Source organism: Stenella coeruleoalba (assembly GCF_951394435.1).
Source record: "Stenella coeruleoalba genome assembly, chromosome: 17".
Taxonomy (NCBI): Eukaryota; Metazoa; Chordata; class Mammalia; order Artiodactyla; family Delphinidae; genus Stenella; species Stenella coeruleoalba.
In genome coordinates, this window is record NC_137163.1 from 45,470,765 (window position 1) to 45,494,711 (window position 23,947).

Here is a 23,947-nt window from a genome sequence, read left to right on the forward strand (position 1 = left end):
CCAATAATGTAATACATTATCGGTTTGTCTGAAAATATCTTTAACATAGAAAAGTGCTCTCTTTGAGACTACTGGAAGAAATGGTTTCTTTCCAATATGTGAACCAAACAAAAGCAAAATACCCATGCATATCTCAGGTCTTACAAATCTGGAGGTTTTTTTGTAGGTTTCCTTGTTTGTATTATTCTCCTCCACTGACAGAGATAATCAAGTTATTTAAAAAAAGCAAAGAGCATGAATCATTTAAATTAGATATTGTGCTCTTGGATAACAGCTCTTATTTCATAATCTTATTAAATAAAGTAAAATCGTTTTTTCTATATGATTGTAAATGTATTTTTTAAGTACTCCTGAAAGGAAATGGTGTAGCAGTCCACCTAATCTATTCCCTGGTTTAAACAGAGCTAGCTTTCTGCTAGCAATGGAAAATAGCTGCTTCTTAACACAGCATTTGCTCACATCAATATTTTATTTCCTTAATACATCTTGGTAGGTGATATCAACATCAAAGGCCTCATACTTTCGCCTCATCACCATTACACTTACATCAGGATGTCCTACGACTTTGATCAGCTCTGACACAGTGCTTTGCACCATACCAGGATCCCTCACATCACACTGAATTGCATGAACCTGCAAAATAACAAAGAGAAAAAAAGAACCCTATATTTTTTCAGACTTCCTAATCCATGAGTATGAGTAAATTACTTAAGCATGCTATAATTCCTAAATCTGATTTAAGTAACTGTTTTTAATGTACCTTATTTCCAGTTTGAGAAGAAATTTGTTCTGCAGTTGCTTTCAGAACATCAATTTTTCTAGAAAAAAACACATGGTACTTTGCATGAGTTCTGAAATAACTTCATGTTATATTTTTCTTTTTAATTTCATAAATTAAAAAAGAGAATCTACAGCTTAATGACATGAATTTTTGAGACAATAGAAAAGCTATATCTACAAGCAAGGTAGTTTGAATGCATTTATTTTCTAGAAGTTAAATTTAAGCAATTTCATATATGTGACACTAATTTATTAAATTACTTCTAAGCCAGTTATTTTATATCTACTCATAGATTTTAAATTATTTCCTTAATTATATTCATTTCTATGTATTTCCTTGCCCAAGCTTGCTTGAGAAGGAAAATACATTCCTGGAATGATGTAAGCTTACGTTAAACTATAAAAAAACTATGTTATGTATAAAATCGACATTAGTAGATTTTAGATCAAATTGATGGGTCTGGACAACTATATATAGTCAAAATCTTATGCTCTTGAGAGAAACACAAAAAAATACACAATGTAAATTATGTAGTGTTATAAAAAAATAATATTTTAACACTCTTAAACACATTACAACATGAAAAAAAATGTTCTGGCCAATTTGCATTAAAAACAACATCTGAGGGCTTCCCTGGTGGCGCAGTGGTTGAGAGTCCGCCTGCCGATGCCGGGGACACGGGTTCGTGCCCCGGTCCGGGAAGATCCCACATGCCGCAGAGCGGCTGGGCCCGTGAGCCATGGCCACTGAGCCTGCGTGTCCAGAGCCTGTGCTCTGCAACGGGAGAGGCCACAACAGTGAGAGGCCCGCGTACTGGGAAAAAAAAAAAAAAAAACAACAACATCTGAAAGAAATTCCTTTTGCCCCCTGTAAATTACATAGTGACTTGTCATTCAGGTTACTACTTAGCCTACCTAAGAATTGTACACTATTCAAAATTGGAAGAAGGGGTAGATTTTTTTGACCAGTCTCTAAACCTCTATACTTACATCGTTATAAGGTACTGGGACATGCCTAAATAAGAAATTCTTTCCACATGGTCTCACCCTCCCTACATTCATCACAACAGCTGTTTTGAAATATCTGCCCATCTTATAGAAAATGGAAGCATTATATCCATTATCCTGGTACAAGGTTAACTATCCACTGAATCAGTAATTATAATCAATCTCACTGAAAACAAAGCAGCCTCAATATAGTACTTTTTAACTTCATATAGAGAAAAAATTCTATCACTGAATTTGTGAAATATATATATCATCAGTTCCATAATCAATCATTATTTCTATCACAAATTATTTTTTTAAATTATTCTATTTATTTTTGGCTGCTTTGGGTCTTCATTTCTGTGTGTGGACTTTCTCTAGTTGCAGCAAGCCAGGGCTACTTTTCGTTGCGGTGCACGGGCTTCTCATTGCTGTGGCTTCTCTTGTTGCAGAGCATGGGCTCTAGGTGCATGGGCTTCAGTAGTTGTGACACGCAGGCTTCCGTAGCTGTGGCTCGTGGGCTCTAGCACACAGGCTCAGTAGTGTGGCGCTCGGGCTTAGTTGCTCTGCGGCATGTAGGACCTTCCCAGACCAGGGCTCGAACCCGTGTCCCCTGCATTGGCAGGTGGATTCTTAACCACTGTGCCACAAGGGAAGCCCTATCATCACAAATTATAACTGACTTTTTCCAAGGAGATTTAGTTAAATAATCTAAAGGATATTTCATAGAAGATTACGACGCAAATCAAACAACTCTGGCAAATAGTGTTTTCAATATTGTGGCACGGAATTATTCACCAATAGACTCTTGCCAGGCAACTTGCTGAGACTGACTTACCGGCTGGCTATCACACACTGTGCACCTAGGCTGGACAGATGAGTTGTCATTCCTTTACCAAGGCCAGTACCTCCCCCAGTAATGAATGCTACTTTTCCTTGAAAACTATTTGGTGGTAGCATCACTTTTTGAAAGGGTGGAAAGAATTTAGACTGAAAACCTTCATTGTTTTGATATAATATTTTTGTTCCATACCTAAAAAACTAAAAGAAAAAAAATGAATTGAAATTTGCATACTTATATTCCCACAAAAGATATGAATTTTTTTAAACATACTCTTTAATATTAATCAAATTCTTAGATTAACACAAACTTACTGTAAACATATTGGTACTGTATTTAATCAATTTTTATCCTTTTTCTGTTGGAATGTTAAGTAACATAGTAGAGTGGTTAAAAGCATGGGTTTTGGAGCTAGACTACAGAGGGCAGAATTTTCTCCCTAGTCATGTAACCTTCAGCAAGTTATTTAACCTCTTTTTGCCTCAGTTTCTTCTATAATAATAGAAGATAATAACAGAACCTTCCTCATAGGACATTATAAGGATTTCATAAGCTAATATGAATAATAAACCTAGAAAATTGTGTAGCACACAGAAAGCACTCTATAAATGCTAGCATTATTAGTTTATGTATTTAGCTTAAATTTTACTTCAAAAAAACTTACATAAAGCATTTTTGTCTTTTAACAAGAATAATTTGGATAAAAATCACATTCCATCTTTGAATCACTGAAGAAAATTATAAAAAGTCCTTTATAAGATTTATTAAACCAAATGCCTCTTCCCATGTTGTCTTCTGGATAATAAATTTAGAACAGATAAAAATATTTGTTATATTTAAAATGGGGGGATAAAATCAAACCACTTTCAACTGAAAACTATTTATACTGCCCTATCTTATATTTTACAGCTTACTCTCATATTACTTGTCAAAATCACTGCTATTCTCTCACTTTTAATTATGAAAACAAACTTTTAAGTGTTAACCATAATAACAAACAATAAAGAGCTAATATTCATTAAGTGTTTACCATTTATCAGGATTAGAAACTAATCTTCACCACTCCATGAGATAGGCATTATTTTTACCCCATTGTTCAGGAGGGGCCCAGAAAAGTTAAGTACGTTGCCCAACTTGCAAAACCAAGATTATAACGACCTTGTATACTGCCTCCCTCTACTCACTGAGCTCCTACTGAGTTCAATGATCACACCAGTCGGGTATCTGATATTCCCCATCAGGTTATGGTTATAAGATTAAAACTCCAGAATCGATAATTTCCTGCTAGAGCATTCTTATAAGTTAAATGGGCTGCCATTAGTTGTTCTGAGATATCTACAATTTACCCTAAGGAAATAGAAATGTTGTCACTGATTTAGGATAAGGCTATTCATCAACTAGAAATTTAACAAGAAAATGCTTATAATATGATGTTAAGTAAAAAAAGAAATATACAGGATGTTCTTAACTATAAATAAAAATATATACTTAGAAAAAAGACTAGAAGAAAATAACAACAGTTAGTAGTAGATTCAATATTAACCATGTGCCAGGTCTATGAAGGACTTTCAACAACCCTATAAGGTAAATTCTATTGTTACTCCCATTTTATAGATGAGAAAACTGAAGCACAGAAAGGTCAAGTAACTAACTTTTAAAGACAAATAATAATAAGTAGTAAAGATTCAAATCGAAGATGTGTCTGACTTCAGAGTCCATTCATTACCTTTCACAGTTACTATGTATGTCTAGGTGATGGGATCATGGAAGATTATTTGTTCTTTTTGTTAGTTTGATTGGTTCTTAGTAATTTCAAAATCTATTCAATAAATATGATTTGATTTTTTAACCAGGGAAAAATGTTAGTGAAAGATAAAATTTGAAAACATGTATAAAATAATTGTGAAAGATAAATTTGCAAATCTGGTAATCCTCCATGCCAGTCATTATATTTCATTTACCTTCGTGTTGACAAAGCATTTTTTGGTACCCTTTAGCCAAAGCATGATAATCCAAGCAACTTACAATAATCTTTCTCTGCATAAATGGCAGTTTTACTTAAGGCTGCCACCAACTCCAGAACTATTACATTAAGATGATGAATCAGGAAATTTGCACAAGTAGGCTGGTGAGTTTATCGTTACCTAGTAATAAAGAAAAAATGTGTCCTAATTTCCCAACACTAAGATGAATTTTTATTTATTTAGTATTGATTTGTATAGGGAATTTTATCTGGTACTTTATGAAAGATAAATTAAGCAAGATATTTGCATATAAACTTTCTTTTCTTATTATTTTAAAACATTTTCTCAACCTCATAGAAAAGGTTATAAAGGTAAAAATAATCACATTTGAAATAAAAATTCCTAATAAGTGTCTACAATGTAACAGGTTACAACATAGCATAACAAACCCTTGTAAAGGGTTTGTTCTGATTTGGGAATTTGCTTGTATGAAAAAGTATTAGAGATAAACATGATATTATGATTATTGTGTTAACTCATTTTATTTATCTTTAGCATGTTTTTACTGAGCATTTGCTATGCTCCAGACACTGTTCTAGGCAATGGCAATACAGCAGTGAGCAAAACAGGTACAATATTCTACCCTAAGAGAGATTATCTTTGGGGGGGAGGGAAGATAAATTAAGTGAAATATAGAGTATATTAAAAGCTAGTATGTTGCTGTGGGAAAGATACGGCATAGAATATGGGTAGAGTGTTGCTATTTTAAATAGAGTGGTCAGCAAAGGTCTCACCGAGGTGACATCTGAGCAAAGACCTAAAGGGAGTGAGGGGATGAGTTGCACGGTCCTTTCAGGCAGAGGGAAAACTAAAAGCAAAGGCCCTGAGAAGGAAGCATGCCTAGCACATTAGAACGAATCAGAGGGCGAGTGTGGCTGAAGTAGAAGGAGGGAAGAGAAAGAGGGACAGGAGGTAAAGTCAATGAGGTAAAGGGGACTGGATCACACAGGCTGAGTCAACCACTTACAATTATACTCAAGTCAAGTGGGAAACTCTCCAAAGTTTTGAGCAGTGGATTGACATGAGCTGCCTTAAGTTTTTAGAGAATTGTTCTGGCTACTAAGTTGAGAATGGAATGTAGGAGGCAAGACTGGAAGCAGGGAGAGTAAGTATAATGTTTTTATGCCAGGCCAGGCAAGAGATGATGATTTAGACTGGATGCCATCATAGAAGGGGTAAGAAGTTAGCAAATAAAATTACTTGCAGATGGGAAGGTCCCAGAAAATGAGGATATAGTGAATTACTATTGTACCTAATATTGCCTAATCCAATTATTTCTTCTTGCCTCAAAGTCCAACCTCAGCAACACATTGACCTATTTCACTAAAAGCAGACAAAGAGGTCTCTCCCTTTGATCAAGGCCATTTGGCAGATAGAGCCTTTTCCACTTCTCTCACCTTCACCTCAATACCTCTGCTACTTTTTGCATTGCCTTTGTGTTTTGGAAAGAATAAGATTTAACTGTGAGCTAGAAGGAAACAGATATGAGTCAGACAAAAGGCATTAGTCTAAGTGAGAAATAATGAGGACAGCAGAAATCAAGACAACATTTACCACACATATTTAACATGTTGATTAGCCTGAACTCAGAAGCCAACCAACTGGAAATGGTGAGCAAGGGAAGAGATGAAGATGACAGAGTTTTCTAGTTTAAATAGCTACATGTGGAGTGATGCTGTTACTGAAATGACTGGGCTGACACGAAAAGATTCAAGGTGGAGAACTGAAGATAACCAGTTCTGTATTAGAAATGCTCCACCTGGGATGCCTGTGGACTATTCCGGTGGAGATATCTAATCTGCAGTTGGAAATAAAATTTTGAAGCACAGAGAATAAAATAAATCAGGGCTAAAGCTAAACAGCAACATCATTTCACAAACTGTGAAAGCCTACAGTTCTATCACTGTTTTAGATGCAATGCAATGTGGGAGTTTCCCCATGCTGGAAGGGATCAAAGTATAGCTGTCCCCTTACTCTTAACTTACTTATACTTACGCAGGCATTTCTAATCTTAAAGTAAGTTATCATCTTAGGAAGAGACTATAGGACAGCTAAGATTGATTATTTTCTACCTGGAATTTTCTTTAAGAAGTAAGGGTTGCCAAACACCAATGAAATGCCTTCTAATATGAGCTCTAGGAAACCCTGGCTAACTTTAGAATTCCCCTCCTTTTTTTGATGTGCTTTATAATGACCTGTGGGGAATAATCTGAGATCTAGATTTTTTTTAACATTACGAAGTTAGCGTTATAGTTTTGGAAGGGAGTTTGTTTTGAAATTTCTTCACATTAATATTTGAGCTCTGAGGCTACCATTCATCGATGTGATTCCCTCTAGTGACTCCTTCACATCCTCTTTCTCTTCACCTAATATATTCCATCCCTCTCCAAGTCCCATGTATTTTACCTCCCCAGTCAGTATCTTTACTCTCCGTCCACTGCCTGAGTTCAAAGGTCCCTATCTTCCATCATTCACAAATACTAAGGGCCTATGCTACATCATCCATTATGTGGTCTCTGTCCTCCAGTCTCCCTTTACTCCAACATATCTGCAATGCTGTGCTCCAGAGTACTGCAAACCTGCTCATGGTACTTCTACCCTTAAGATCCTTGTATAAGGATCTTATATGACTCCCTGTATAAAGTCCAGATTCCTTAGCTTCACCCAGCACAGCAAGTCATTACGACCTGGCTCTTGTCCATCTCTCCAGCCTCATCTCCCTCTGCTTTTCCACCTTGAAATTTATACTCAGAAAAACAAAATATGCAGGGTTCCCCAAACACAAATTGTTTCCACCTCTCTACCTTTATACAAATTGATCCCCACCAAAAAAAAAAAAACAAAAACAAATTGATCCCCACCATCACTCAACATTCATCGTTCAAGGCTGAGGCTTCCCTAACACTCCCAACAGAATTATCATTCTCACCGCCATCTCTGTAACTTAATCAAATTATCTGTATACCAGCTTGGAAGTCCTAGAGGCGCTTTAACATGTTCAAGATATATCACTTACCCCTCTCTTCCCTCTGGCTCCTTCTCATAAATGCTCTCTCTCAGAGAGTAACATTTCCCTTAGCTCAGGGGTCAAAAATAGAAATCTGGGCTTCATCTCACATCACATACCCAAACCACTAAGTTCGGTTCATTTTAGTCCTAAATAGCTCCAACAACCGCCCTTAGTTCTGACCCTTACCACTTATACTTGCACTCTAGTATCCCCATCTCAAGTCTCACCTGATGATAATACTTTCCTGCTCACAATTCTGATGGTGCCATTCACTTCCTCAGCATGGCCCAATCTTCCTTCCTCACCCGCTACCACCAATCACCAAGACCTCTCAATATATCTCTTAAATATCACCAGACTTCAAGTCTCTCATGTACTGCCATTCCTTAGTTGAAGCCACCATGGCCTCTCATCTGGAGAGAAGATTACCCAGGTTGCCTCCATTCTCACCCCTATTTCCAGGCCTTCAGAACAAAGCTCTCACTCCTTAATATGGCTCACAGGCTGCTCCCTAGCCTGTCTCTCACCACCTGCCTCCTTACTTGCTACCTATAATCTAGTCTGGGCCTTCACATAGGCCACTCTCCTGCCTAGAACTTTCTTACTCTTACTTCTCCCCCTGACTAACTTCTACTAATCCTTCAGGTCCCAGCTTATATGTAAAACCCAAAAATTATACTCCTTAAAGTGATTTTTTAAATTTATTTATTTTATTTATTTTATTTTTGGCTGCATTGGGTCTTCATTGCTGCACACAGGCTTTCTCTAGTTGCGGCAAGCGGGGTCTACTCTTTGGTGCAGTGCATGGGCTTCTCGTTGCGGTAGCTTCTCTTGATGCAGAGCACGGGCTCTAGGTGCGTGGGCTTCAGTAGTTGTGGCTCACGGGCTCTAGAGCACAGGCTCAGTAGTTGTGGCGCACGGACTTAGCTGCTGGGCTTAGTTGCTCCGTGGCATGTGCAATTTTCCCAGACCAGGGCTCAAACCTGTGTTGCCTGCATTGGCAGGTGGATTCTTAACCACTGCGCCACCAGGGAAGCCCCTATACTCCTTAAAACTGTACACTTCTCCCACTGTGGATGGGAAATGTTTCTTCCCTAATCCTGATGTTTCACTTCCCTCCAGGAGGGGAGCTGAGTTAAACTCCAGGCTTCTTTTTGCCCCCTTAGTCACCCTGTCCCCCTGGAAATGGTTTATCTGACCAGCAAATTTTGAGAGAATAATTGGGCATGAGTAGTCCTTCTTAAACCTTCTCCCTCTTGGGAGCTAGCTGCCCTCAGAAAGCAAATGTTCCTCCTCAGATGATAAGTCTGCCTAATTCAGGAAATCCAGTTAGCACTGTCTCTAAAATCAAACTGTAACAAGTGGTACTTTGGCCTCCATCTTTACTCTGGTTTTTCAGATGGGAGAAGAGGGATGCTATTTATTTGTACCCCCTCTAAGATCAAGAACACTCATCATGGGCTTCCCTGGTGGCACAGTGGTTGAGAATCCGCCTGCCAATGCGGGGGACACGGGTTCGTGCCCCGGTCCGGGAAGATCCCACATGCCGCGGAGTGGCTGGGCCCGTGAGCCATGGCCGCTGAGCCTGCGCGTCCGGAGCCTGTGCTGCGCAACGGGAGAGGCCACAACAGTGAGAGGCCCGCATACAGCAAAAAAAAAACACATACCATAATAAACTATAATGTTACTAGATTCTTAAGCTTCCTGAGAGCAGGAATCAGCTCTTTTTCTCATGCTCATATCCCTAGTACAGTGCCTAACATATAGTAAATGCTCAATTTGCCACATAAATAAGTGAAGCCCACCATGCCCTGGTCCCCCAGCAACCTGTCCCGTCTCATCTCCATGAACTTCTCTCTGACTCCAATACTTTGCAAAGTCCACAATGCCAAAACACTTGAATTTTTAAAAATAGGTCATGCTCCTTCACTTCTTGATACATGCTATTCCTTACATCTAGATTACCTTTGGGATCCTGTACACTGCAACTCCTTCAAAAGTGAGCTCTAGGAGCCCACCTCCTCCATGAAGCCTTCCCTGCCTCCTCTAGGCACACACTGCTTTGTTCATATATGCATTCTAATAAACATCTGCATTTTCAGTCTGTTGATGTCTGGTGATGACCCACTAGAATATCATTTTTCAGACATATTCTGAATGAGGATCTAGTAAGAAATATGCCCTATACAAAACACAGTACATGCATTAAGTCGTGTGACAGATATTCCATATTTACTCTGTGCTATTAACTACTCTAGACCTGGGCATACAGCCCAGGTGAACAAATCACATGAAAACCCTTGCCTCCAGGAAGCTTATATTCTGAAATTCTGAGATGGGTAAAGAAAGATTTCTTAGGCTTTCTGGATAGAAAAATGAAAGAGAGAAAAAAAGAAAAGGAAAGGAAAGGAAAGAAAGGGGGAGAGAGGGAGGGAGGGAGGAAAGAAAGAAAACTCAAAACACAAACAGGAGGAAAAAAAAAACAGCTGGCCTTACACTTCTTCTTGACAATAATCAGCATCAGAAAACAATGAAACAATGTTGATGAAGTTCAATGGGAAAAATAAATGTGATACATCCAAGCAAAATTATGCCTATCTACCCATCCTTTTACCAGCACAAACAAGATGCCTGGAATGATGTTAGCGAAATGTTAACCCCAGTTATTTCTGGGTGGCCAGTTTGGGAACATGTGTTACTTTGCTTGTTTTAATTTAACTATATTTATTACTTGAATTCATATTGGCCAGGTATCATTTTTATAAAAATAGTAGTTATTACTCTTGATTAAAAAAAGGAAAAAGAAAAAGAAAAAGCAATGTGCACCAGAGATACAAAGAATGAATTTATGAAAGGAAGAACAGTAAATTTAAAAAAAAAAGTTTCACAAAGTAAACTTAACCTTACTACATTAGGTTTTCTACTCTATTCCACTTTATTTTCTACTCCATTCCACTTTATTTTTCTTAAACTCATTTTGTTCCACTAAATTATTTCAAGGTCCATTCATGAGTTATTATCCATAACTTGAAAAATACACATGAGGCTATTAGCTCAAGGACAGTAGAGATACTTTTCAAGTAAGGATCGCCAAAGAACGCCCAACACTTTGTAGGCACTTAATTAGCATTTCTTGATAAACTACTGAATGAGTGAATGTTTTCCTCATTAAAACTGAAAGCGGGACTTCCCTGGTGGCGCAGTGGTTAAGAATCGCCTGCCAAGGCAGGGGACACGGGTTTGAGCCCTGATCCGGGAAGATGCCACGTGCTATGGAGCAACTAAGCCCGTGTGCCACAACTACTGAGCCTGCACTCCAGAGTCCACGAGCCACAACTACTGAGCCCATGTGCCACAATTACCGAAGCCCGTGTGCCTAGAGCCTGTGCTCCGCAAAAAGAGAAGCCAGTGCAATGCGAAGCCCTCACACCGCAACAAAGACCCAACGCAGTCATAAATAAATAAATAAATAAATTTATTTATTTTAAAAAAAACTGAGAGCAAGTTTCATACTTTTTTTTTAACCTTTGCATCCCCAGGGCAGGCACAGAGCCAGTTCTCATTAAACGCTGCACTGAACTGAACCCTACTAGCTACCAGCACAATACAGCACTTCATAAATAGGATGTATGACAAATGAAACATTTCTCAGTTTCTTGGTAACTAAAATATTCAAATCAGGGGCTTTAACTGAAAAAACTTGTATTTGCTCACAGAAACATTATGCTGCCTGGAACAATCTCCCACTTAACAGATGTGAAGACTTTTCCTTTCCCAGTAATTCACACCCAAGCCTGCATGTGCCAGGGAGGAGAGAAACACCACCTATAAGGGCCTCCCTTGCCTTCAAACCCCCATCCTCAAAACTTCCATTTTTCTTAAGCAAAGGAATTTCACAACTGTCAGATTACAGTTAATTTTTAAATGAGTTCATTTTCTCCCTCTCATGCTGTATTGTCTAATGGTGTCAGAAGAGCAGGGATACAGTCTCTGTGACCTTATTACTACAAGCCTAATGATTTGTGTTTTTAAAAAAAAATTCTCTGAAGACTTTTCTTCTTCACAGAGTCTTTGTAGGATTCAAATGAGAGAGTTAAGAAGGGATGTGAAAATGTAGCTTTCTTTTACAATAACCTAGAACCTAAATCTTTATAAGAGAAAACAGTATCAACAAAACCCTAGCCTTGAACAAATTTCACTTTTTAAAAGGTAGTTCTTTCTTACTTCAGAGACTCATTATACCATTTCCTTGTGTTCAACATTTGCAATTTGTCCATGTTTTTCAAAAAAGAAAACCATGGCTGCCCATTCTAACTGAAAAAAAAGTTTTTTCACAGTTGGCAGATTAATTTTTCTACCTGGCTAAGGAAATTGTGAACTCTGGTTTCGTTTAGTTTAGCTCACTAAGATTTTTTTTTTTAATTTAGTTGGGGGAAGGGGCTGTCTTGGATATGACTTTTTTATTTTCCTTTCTCTTTCTTCCCCCCTCCAGCTGTCTTCTCTTGCACACTTTATTCTGATTATTGGTCTAGTGGAGAGATGTTGACAAAACAAAACAAAATTATGAGGGTGAAAGTGGTGGAAGCCAGCCTGAGATGCAGCTCGCCCAGCATTATCTCTAGGAAGGGAAGTTTTTTATGTGAATATGTTTGTATTAATGTTTAACTGGATAACAATTGAAAGAATTCCTTCATTAAAAAATAAAAAACTACAGATAAGGCCAATGCTTCCGCTGGGCCCCACTCCCCACCCCGTCCCTCTCCCACTCAGAGCTCTAAAGGCCGGTGTGTACAGCGTCCTCTCTTTCTACTTACACACAACTTTGAAACTACTAGGAATGGGAACCAGTGAGAACCACGGCGTGCCCTCCCCAGCCCCATCCCCACCCCAAACACAAACATACACCAGGACTTCCTCCGACAGCAACCCAAGGCGACCTTCCCACTTCATCCCAGTCCCCGGGTTCCCGCTCCTCGCGAGATTCCCCAGAAACCCCAGTCCTCTGTCCTCTCTCCGCGAGACACCCTGTCCTCGCTCCTAGCGCCCCGGTAACGCGAGTCCACGCTCTGCGCTTCGCTCCGCTAGTCCCCCGGACAGGGCGTCTGCGGGGAGAGCGCAGGACCCTCGGCCCTTCCAGCACCGCCTTACCCGCCGAGGACCGCGGCCCCAAACAAAGAGGACACGGCTTAGCAGCGCCATGTAGAGCCTCCCAACTTCTGGCCGGAAATGCAGGGGGCGGGCCAGAAATCCTAGAGCTATGGGGGCTGGGCTGGGAGCGGGCGGGCCCTGGAGGCCGAGGGGCCTGGCGCGTTTCCACCCGGGTCTGAACCCCAGGGCGCTGCCTCGCTTTGCCTCTCTCACGCTTTTCCTTGCTGTCTTTCCCTTTGTTGTCCCGATTGTTTTTTATAGGGCTGGTAATGGCGGTTTATATGTCCTTGTGTTGGTGGACGAATTACTGTGCCAGAAAAGTTTTAAAGACTGCAGAAACAAAAGGCATGTATACACTGCCGGAGTGCTAATGCCTTTTCAGTAATTTATGTCTACTCCTGAAGTGCATGTTTAAGTCCAAGCTGAACCACACATCATCAGAATAATAATATATTTAAGACAGCCTCCATATCCCTAAGGGGAAGTGGCTGAAATCTAATAAAAGTTGCAGATTCCGGGCAGCTTTGATGTTTCCAAGGACACATCGACTTTTATCTTATCGCCGAGAGACAGCGGGGCTCTGACCCTCCTGCTTTTGCTTTTTCTCTCTAAGGGATTAATAATATTCACTTCAGAATTAAGGGCAGATCTCTTGTTTATCATTCTTCATCTTAATGTAATGTACCTGTTGACATCCTGCATAAGCACAGATCACATTTCTTCCTCACTTCTAAAATGTGAATATAATTCATACCTAACTCAAGATTATTGTTAAGATTAAAAGAGGTTGCTTGTGAAGCCCTAACTTCAGACTGGTGACTGGTATGTGACATTGAGAGTTTACTAAGTGCCTTGCATTTTCTAAGTGCTGAGAAATTTAAAAAGCAGACCAGGACTGGACTTTCGGAACCTGGCCTGGCATTCACAGGTAGACCATGCTAATCTGTTAGACATAAACCATCTCACAGAATACCAACCTCAGACAAGTTTACTCTGAGATCAGAAGGTGAGACAAAGCAAGTCCACTTCACAATTTTGTGTAAGCACAGACAAAAACAAGTTTCCGGTTGTCACCCACAAGTACCTGACAACCCAGCTCTTGGCCCAGATGAGTGGCTATTTCTTTACCAGTTACAACTTTAACTTCATTTTAGTCTCCCCTCACTATAGGTAAGATTTATTGAGATCCTCCTTCATAGAATGGCCTGTGCTTTCTGACAGTATCCAATCCCACTTCCTTAGACCATCTCCCAAACCATCCAAGTCCAAATACTATAATAGGTCCTTTCTGACACACTTTTTCAGAGACACCCCATGATATCCCATGGTGTGTGTCCTACCTTGATGCAAAAAAATAAATAAACCCAACTGGTTCAACTGTAGATGTGTCCCTGGTGGTCTTTGGCTGGAGGGCATTGACAGTGCGCTTACAGTATTAACTCATTGTCTCACTTTGGGTTCCTCCAAAGCAGATCCTGAGAAGAAGATCCACTACAAGTGACTCACTGGGGAACTTTGGAATACCAGTAAGAAAGGGAGGCAGACAATACAGGGTGAGTTATCCAGTTAACTAACAATGTGGGCAGTTAGACCAATGCCACAGGGAAACTCTGGGAGAAGATGGAGAGCACATGCTGCTATGAAGTGAATATCTGTGTTCCCCCAAAATTCATATGTTGAAATCATGACCCCCAAAGCGATGGTATTACAATGAGAAGTCAGCAGTTGCAAACCAGAAGGGGACTCTCTGTTGGCACACTGATCTGGGACTTCCAGCCTCCAGAGCTGCGAGCAATACATTTCTGTTGCTTATAAACCACCCAGTCAATGGTATTTTGTTATAGCAGCATGAACGGACTAACACACATACCTCAGAGAAAGCCCACCTTCTCATGATCTTGAGAGTGAAGGAAAAGAACAGGACTCTAAGGATGACTAAGGTTGAATTTCCCACAATCATGGATGGATGGATGAGGACTAAGAATGGGACTTAAATAAAATAAAATGATATTACTTTCACTCCTGAATATGGGGTTGAAAATTCATATACACTGCACCTGTCTTGAATGTGACACAAAAGAAATGATCATATTAAATTTTTTTAATTTTTAATTTTTCTTGAAATTGCAGGGCCTAAAAACACACCATGACTTCTGCCATCCTTCCTCATTGTTCAGCCTTAGCGTCTGCACCCCAGTTCCTCACACTTTCTCCCTCCCATCCCCATCCCACATACACACACATAAATACACTACCATCTTAGTGTGGCTGCCTCTGACCCTCAACATCAAAAGTCAGCTTCAAAGTCATTTTCTCAGAAAGTTACCTTGACTCTGGACTAGTGTAGGTCTCCCTGCTAGAGCTGCATCCAAGTTTGGTGATATCTGATACTTACACACTTTTGGGAGCCTTCTTTAAGAAAAAAGAATACCAAATTAGGTACAAAAATGAATATTAATTTAGAATGTAAGAAGAAATCATAACAAATTACAAATGTCAAAAAAATCTGTAATATTACACATTTCATACAATCCAGAAAAGTAAGGTAGTATGTTTAATTACTTAAATGCTTAATTACCATACCACTATTTACACTTTTCCCCTACATTTTTTTGGCTGCATTATCTTTGATCGCCTCCTCATATATCAAAGATTTTGTAAGCACATTTTCTATAGAGGGAGTAGAAAGTTTGGGTGCTAAATCATGTGACTGCACACATATACAGACTTGCTGTTTATAGGACTGCTACAGATTTGTATCCTGCATAGACAGAAATTCTGATAAATTCTATTGTGTCCAATTCCCATCATACACACACAAAAAGTATGGTGCATCATAATAGTAAATACTGTATTGCTGAATATTTCTGACAAAGGAAAACTTCCGTTATGACTGCATCCATGAAACCATATCCTCTGCTTACAATTTTACACAGTTGATACTAACTTCTTATTCCATACACTTCAAACATTTCAAACTTTGCTTCTCCTTCAATCCTCATATTCTTCCAGGACTGGACACCATGGGACACATCTATATCTCAATACCACCTCTGGCCTAGACATGGATGTCACAAGGTACAGAGAAAGTATATTTCTGGAAGATAGTCCTATAGCAGTACAACTAAAATTTACTTACACCTATACAGAAGAGACAACTAATCACAAAATATTTCTCATTTAGTCCAAGTCTAAGCTATCCCCAATTCAACTTCCTCTTAGCAAATCCCCCAACTGCTGGTGGTCACCCCAACATCATCCAACAGGAGAGGAGTTTTGACAAACAGAAGTGGAATGAAAAGTTATTTTAACCACAAATGTTAAGATATCTTGCAACTTTTACTAAAACATAAATGCCTCTGTGTCCTTGGAAGGATTGTGCAAGTGAGGGGACCTGAAGTTTACTTGTTCCACCTTGTTCTACATTTTCACAGAGCCCTGAATTTCCCTTTTGTAGCTCTTGTCACAGTTGCAGTTGCATCTCTCTTTTATGTATTAGAGGGGAGGTGTGGGGGTGAGTGTTTTTTTATTTACTATCTTTCTATCTCCCATATCTAGCAAATGACTGGTAACATAGCCCTCAAGAAACATTTGTTGCATGAATTTGTAAGCACTGAGACTGTTGCCATTTCTAAAGCCAGTACCATAAATATAATTTAGAGAACTTGTAGCATTGACAGTCACTACCAAGGAATAGACTGGGGGCTCAAAGAGACCTTTCCAAATTCAGTGAGTTATTTCAATTAGGCTGGAGCCATGGGGTTTGACTTCAATGACTGAGGATATATGATTAATGAAAGCTAATATCTCTCAACGTTTTTCTCTTTGTCAAACTCTTCAGCATCCTGTGCACACATATCAGTAATCCTCATGAGCTTTCATGAGGTTGTCGACTGAAAAAACAAAACACAAAACCTAAAAGTTGAGAATTATGTTTTATTTGGCAGACAAAACTGAGGACTTAAGCCAGGACACAGCCTCTCAGATAGCTCTGAGAGACTGCTCCAAAGGGGTAAGGGAGGAGCCAGGGTATATAGGAGTTTTTGCAACAAAGACCAGGTAGTAGGAACTTCAGAAGATTGCTGTTAATTAAAGAAAACCAGACATCTCAAGTTAAGGAATTTAGCACTTTTCTATGTATGGGAAGATGCAAGAGTCTGGGCTCACTGAAATCATTCCTTTGATATGCGCCCTAACCAACCAGGATCAGTATGCTGTTCTTTCCCATCCTGAGTCCTCTCAGGATGCACCGTCGGTGGCTACAGCAGCTGAGGGCTGGGCAGTGGGCAGCCTGTTTCCATCCTGAGTTCCCTCAGGGCTCACTGTAAGGGGTGGCTGTAATGTGATGGCTTTATGGCTGTAACATCCTTTGTTTACTGATATGGCGGCAACATTTTTCATTCACAGGTTTGTACTATTATTATCCCCATTTGAAAAACTGAGGCACAGAACAATTAGGCAAACTTCCCAGCTAACAGTGATAGTATGTGAGCCCAGACCTGTCTGGCTCTGGGGCCCAGCTCGCAGCCATTGCTAGTAGGGTGTAAATATGGGAGTCAGACTGCTGAGGTTCAAGCCAAGCTACAGGTCTCACTAGATGCCTAATGTGTAGCAAGTTATGAACTCTGTTTGATTTTCTTATCCGTAAAGTACAGATAAGAAGAGTGTTTATTTTGTAAGGTTCTATACAGGTTTAAATGAAATAACATATTTAAAGCACTTAGAATAGGGCCTGGCATATAGAAAAGAGCCAGTAAACACTCACTGTTATCATGCACATCGACAAAGGCAATTGTTAACCCAGGATTAGGGGGAAACCCCTGGCATCATTATATAATGATTTTTTCTTTTCCCATGCAATCACAGTCTCTTACTGTTAAGCAGGTTCAACAAGATTATTACCCAGAAGATAAACTACTCCAAGGGAGGGAAAAAAAGGAAAAAAACTTACAAAATTCCTGCTCAAGAATTATTGTCTAGAAATTACATTCAATGCTTTTTAAACTTTTGTTAGAGAGTTTTACAAAAACCTAACATATAGTGTCCAAAATAAGTTTACCAAGTTCTGTTTGTACAAAATTATGCCTCACAGCTTCTGCTCAAGGGGAAGAGGTTGAAGAGGGTGATCAGTCCCACTTAGTTTGGTACTGTAATGGGGATACAAATTAAAAATAATAGACAATTCTCCCTGTTGAAAATAAGGGGAAAAACTCTGTTATCTCCCTTTTTTTAGAGCATTTACTTTAGAAAACTTATAATTGTAAATTCTTTCTCTTTCTCTTTGCAATGTATGTAAATATTTTTTATAAAGCTAAATAAACTTCTTGATAGCTTTACAATCCAGCAATGTCTTTCTCAGAGACCTGGGGGCCATTTCTTAGAAACGTAATTATCAAGAAAGAGAGTACCCCATCTCCTAGTTTCTGTGGGAAGGTTTAATATTTTATGGAAAGGCAGGAAAAATTTAAACATAAAATTTTTATCTGCCTATATAAGCCTCCTCCCTCCCCTTTAATGTGTATTGTGTATCTGCATTAACCAGACCTCCTTAGGAGATAACATTCCGTCTTTTTTTTTTTTTAACCATATATATATTTTAAAGTATTTGTTTATTTTTAGCTGCATTGGGTCTTAGTTGCAGCTGGCAGACTCTTCGTTGCAGTACACAGGCTTCTCTCTAGTTGTGGTGCGTGGGCTCCACAGCGCACAGGCTCCAGAGCATGTGAGCTCTCTAGTTGTGGCACGTGGGCTCAGTAGTTGCATCACATGGGCTCTCTAGTTGTGGTGCACGGGCCCTAGAGCAGCGGTCCCCAATTTTTTTGGCACCAGGGACTGGTTTCATAGAAGGCAATTTTTCCACAGATTTGGGGGGGATGGATCAGGCAGTAACGGGAGCAATGGGGGGAATGGTTCAGGCAGTAAGGCAAGCAATGCGGAGCGACACATGAAGCAATGAAGCTTTGCTCGCTTGCCCACTGCTCATCTCCTGCTGTGCAGCCCGCTTCCTATTAGGCTATGGACTGGTAGCAGTCCACAGTCCGGGGGTTGGGGACCCCTGCTCTAGAGTAAGCGGGCTTAGTTGCCCCACGGCATGTAGAATCCTAGTTCCCCAATCAGGGATCAAACACATGTCCCCTACATTGGAAGGCAGGTTCTTAACCACTGGACCACCAGGGAATCCCCAACATTCCTTCTCAATCTTGTAAAGGGTCAGGATGATCTACTACTCAATAGCTCCTCAGGAGATAACCTTTCTTCTTAATCTTGTAAGGGGTTATGATGGCCTACTACTTGTTTTGTACATTTAAATCTGGATTGTATAAATGGTCAATATGTAATTTGACATGTAACTCTTTGTCTCAAAAACTAATATAACTGTGCTTTGATCTCTAATGGGTAAAATAGTCCTCGGAGCTATTTGAAAGACTGTCTCCTGGGTTATAATCCTCAAGTTGGCTCAAATAAAATTTTCCCTTTCTGTCTTAGATCAACTATTGATTAATTTTTTCATTGACATATGCATGGTATGGTTGGCAGGATATCAGAGATACCCACCTGAGGACACCTGGAGTCTACCCCAGACTGTCACTTGGTACCAGCATAGGCCCATTGAGCCCCACCAGCTTCTCAGTACTCCTCAGGTGTTCTGGTGAGTTCTCCTGATATCTGGATCTCATTGATTTTAAGTGATGATTCTAAATTTTTATTTGAGCTGTTTTTACTTAAGACTTGGAATCTTAAGGGGCACCAGTGCATTTCTTAGGCAGGAACCTAGGGGCATCTGGGCAGGAGATTCAGGGACACATAGGTGGCTGGGTTTTTTAAATTTGACTTAAATTGACAAAACAATTTGATATATGTTCAGAACAAAACTTTTGTTAGTGGTATGAAAGATTGAATCATTCAGCTCTGAAGAACAAGGGGAATTTGCTCCTTCCAGCCACAGGGTGTTCTTAGGTGACTAAGAACATAGTGGAAGATCAATCCTCACGATGTGCAGTGAGGTCCCCACAGAGAACCCCACTATAATCATTAAGTAAATACTGCTCTTCCAGAGATGCACAAGATAAGGACTGATCATCCAGTGCTCCAAGCACCCACAGTGGTTTCAGACTGTCAGAGGGAGAAACTGAGACACATAAAAGAGTTGAACCAACCCAAAGGCAACTCCTTGGGGAACTAGACTCAGAGGAAGCACACATCCAATCTACCACACTGTCCTCAGAAAGTTGTTCAGATCAGATCTAATATCTGAATTAGAGTACCAAATTATTAATGTAAAATTGTTTCTCAAAGGCCAAACAGTTCCTGGGAAGATAGCCACCCAGGGGAATACCAGCTGGGTTTATGTATACTTGCAAGTACTTACTTATTTGGGTATTAAAGGAAATCCCACCCTGAAATGGCCAAGATAGGGTTCTTTAGGCACTCCAAAACTGAACTTTGTGTTCACAGTTAAAGAAAGCCAGTGGAAGGTAAGTTCTTACCATGGCAACCAGTCTGCTGGATCTCTGTCTGCAGGATCTACTGGAAACAAGAGTGGTAATAGTTTTTCTCTTTTCTAAAATTAGAATAGTAGGAGAAAATACGTGTAGGGCTAGCTTCTTGGATTCTTTGAATTAGAAAGACTTCTAAACTGTTAAAATTTTAGAGACCTCTCATCTTAAAACATTGTATTTATTTTAATTGGTGTGCAGAAGCCCCCACAGGTTTCAAAATTCCAAAGTGGCCTCATTGAAGGATTTGTTGTAGAGGCTAATGAAAGATTGATATAAAAGGTACCTAAAACAAAAGACTTCAAGACTGATGTAATTACTGTTCCCCTCTGTCCCCCTTTATTTGAGTACTCATTCTAGTAATCCTCTGAATTGCCTTTCCACTATGAAGAGACTATTGAATGGTTACCTTTAAGAATGGGACCACCTGAGGCTCTAGGTGAGCCTCTTCAGATCAAAGGCCAAACTGAGGGCCATAGTTAAAGAATTTTTTAAACCCAGGGAGAATCCGCGAATGTTTTTGTAAATGGATTACCAAGAGGGGAAGCTACCAGTCTAACAGAACCATAGCTAATGTTGAGGGCCTGATTGGATTTCTTTTTTTCCTTTGGCCTTCTCCCCTAAGCTAAAGGAGGGAAACAAAAACAATCCAACATAGCTGAAAAAGTATGTCAGCCCTTCGATATAATTTAAGTGGCCACTCAATCCTTTGAGGAATTAAAAACAGCTGTCCTTGTTTTATAAGTCTAGTCTTTACGGGACCATATGTGTGTCTCCAGAAACAATCCAAAGCCCACCAATCCTTTTACCACTCCACAAACCTCCCCTATTTATCCCCTTAGTGGGGATAAACCTCCCCTTAAGTGGCTTGTAAGTATTGAAAAAATAAGTTCTGGCTTTAAGGGAACAAAATTTCCTCCTAAGGGGAACTTGCATTTCCTCTCTTATGCCTTTGAGATATAAAGTCATATATCTGGTCTTCTCTAGGAACTCTTAGGTAGACCATCTTTTTGAAATGCAAATTTCAGGATGGTAACTCTCAGGGAAAGAAAAAAACAAAAGGGAGATAGTTAATTTGGAACTTGACTTGTCAAGAACAAATACACATCTTAAGTGTCTTCTCAATAAATAATAGCAAAAAGGATTTAGCCATCTAAACAAATGACCTTGATTTGTTCCATCTGCCAGAAACCCAATTTGAATCCAATCTCTTTTGTAACTGGTGGGTTTTATATTATTGTACCTGATTCATGGCTGAAATTTTGTTATAGGAACTATGGGGTCTCTGTGTCTGTGTGTTTGTATGTATCTACATAGGTGTGTTTTAGATATATGGTATTGCTAAAATTAATTTATAAAAGAACTCTATTTACTTGGCTGAAAGGAAATTAAGTGCTTATATAAAAACTCAGAAATATAAAAGAAACTAATCCAAATGAATTTCAGTGTCACATGATCTAAGATTAACTTTAATGAATGAAAACAAGTTTAAGTGTGTTGTTTTAATTAATATAGACGTGTCTTTAGAGTCATCAACATTAAGTGTAATATCAATACTTTTATGGTACCTAGGTTTACTACAAGTCAAATAAGTTCTTATCATTCCTGTTGCAAAATTTGTCAGCAAGAACATTAACTTGATGTGATGAAACTTTAAAGTACATTAAATATAAATGAGGTAAGAGATTTTTAAGTGAACTCTAGGAATAATGATGTTTTAGGACTGTCTACTTAAAATAGTTTCTCCAGATTTTTTGGTAACTTGAAACTGCTAAATTAATTTAAATGATGGGACTCTAATTAAAATAGAACTGTCTACTTAAAATAGTTTCTGTATACTTAAAATAGTTTCTCTTTTAAGGACTGTCTACTTAAAATAGTTTCTGCAGATTTTTTGGTAACTTAAAACTGCTAAATTAAGTTAAATGATGGGAATTCATTGAATATCCAGATCATTCCAAATAATGTACTGGAACTTTAATTGCTAAACAAGTCTAAGTTTACATACCTTTGTCTTCTTATTAGAGAAAAACTAAAGATATTTGGGTTCTTTAGATATATATTGTGCCTCACTGAGGAAAGAAATTAGGTTATAGAATATATTCCTAAGTTTGCCAATCAGGAAGTGCTTGTATGACAAATAAACAGTTCATAATTACTTGCCTGTTAGTTTGAGACAATAAGGTTTTAAAGTTAAGAATTCTAATTAAAATATGTAATTAAAACTACTAAAAATTAACAAGGAAAACATCTTTGTATGTAAGGAAAAAGAAGGTATAAGGATTGGAAATGAGTGTTCTTAAGGGAAAAGAAAGTAATTTTTGTCCTAAAGCTGGTTATTTCTAAATGGGAAAGGAAATAAGGGACAAATTAATATAGATATAGAAAGTTGTAGAAGGTGTGTGAGAAAGAAAATGAAAGAATCTTTAGAAAAGAATTCTATGTCAGGATTTGCTAAGATTAGAATAAATTTAATTGAGTAAATTAATTTTAATATTAAAGGTTAGATGGTGTAAAATCTGAACTTGGTGTTTTCTCTGTTAAGAGGGCAAAGTTTTCTTAGGATGCTAATCTGCTTTTGATAACAGATTGTAAAGTTTCTTAACCTTTTAAGTAATCTGTTAAAACTTTCTGTATTTTAGAGAGAAAAGATTATGTTTCGGTGGACATTAAGTTCTAGTGTGGTTTAAAAAGAAGTTCTAGTGTTGTTGTCTTTGAAGTTATTTGTATTTACTGCATAAGACTCAGTTCTCAAATGGCTCCTTATTGCTATGTTACATTATTGTAAAGTTTGTTTCTGAAGCTTATCACAGTAATCTATATTTGGATGAAGATCAGATGCCCCATGACCAGGAGATTATGCATACTGAAAAAAACATCAGATAAAGGATTCTTTACAGCCCTGATGGAAGGGACCATATCAGGCCTCTTATTCTCCTGAATGAAGTGCAACTCCTGTTTCTGACACCTGACTAACTTAAGACCAGCACTATCAGACCAGAACAAGAAGATGACATCTGAAGTAGACAGCTGACTCAAGATGCTAAGCCAGGCCTGTATTACTTTAGTAAACTTTTGTTTATGAACCAAATGTATTTCCTCCTTGGGCTCAAGGTCACCTACAGGTAGGTGGAAACAGCTCCTGCCAATCTGCCTTTAATGTGAGCATTCTGTATTCAATCAGTTTTCCAACAGTATGACCATTTGGTTACAATATTTGTTCCATCACTTGGAATAGAAGATGGCATTAATCACATAGAGGCTTTAACAAAATTTACTCAGCAAGCTTTGAATAATAGTAATCAAGTCATTATCTTGCTCAATTCAGAAGTCTCCATGAAGATCAGAATCACATGGTCCTCAATATTCTAACTGCTTCCCAAGGAGGAACTTGTGCTATAATAGATACTGAATGTTGTGCTTTTATACCTGATGAGTCTTTTATTGTAACTCATCTTATGACACATATGAAAAATCATATTGCCACTCTGAATGATCCTCTTCCCAGTTTAGGGGTAATACTAAGGAAATGGTTTGGTTTAGGAGGGTCTTGGCTTAAACCTTTACTAAATGACATTGTTACTTATACCGTCAATTTGATTACAGTTTGTGTAACTCATAAAGTGATAATTTTTTTGCCTTTCACACTATGCATCACCTA

At 38.8% G+C, this 23,947-nt stretch overlaps 1 protein-coding gene across 1 annotated transcript in view; it reads right to left on the bottom strand.

Moving 5' to 3' along the window:
- Positions 1-13,026, bottom strand: part of DECR1 (2,4-dienoyl-CoA reductase 1) — a 51,636-nt gene extending 38,610 nt beyond the window's left edge. The window contains exons 1-4 of the mRNA XM_079901755.1: positions 12,791-13,026; positions 2,606-2,808; positions 761-818; positions 547-633 (exon numbers count right to left, since the gene is read on the bottom strand). Coding sequence (XP_079757881.1) covers positions 547-633; positions 761-818; positions 2,606-2,808; positions 12,791-12,841 — 399 coding nt within the window. The 5' untranslated portion in view covers positions 12,842-13,026. The remainder of the gene's footprint in view (positions 1-546; positions 634-760; positions 819-2,605; positions 2,809-12,790) is intronic.
- Between the last annotated feature and the right edge of the window lie 10,921 nt (positions 13,027-23,947).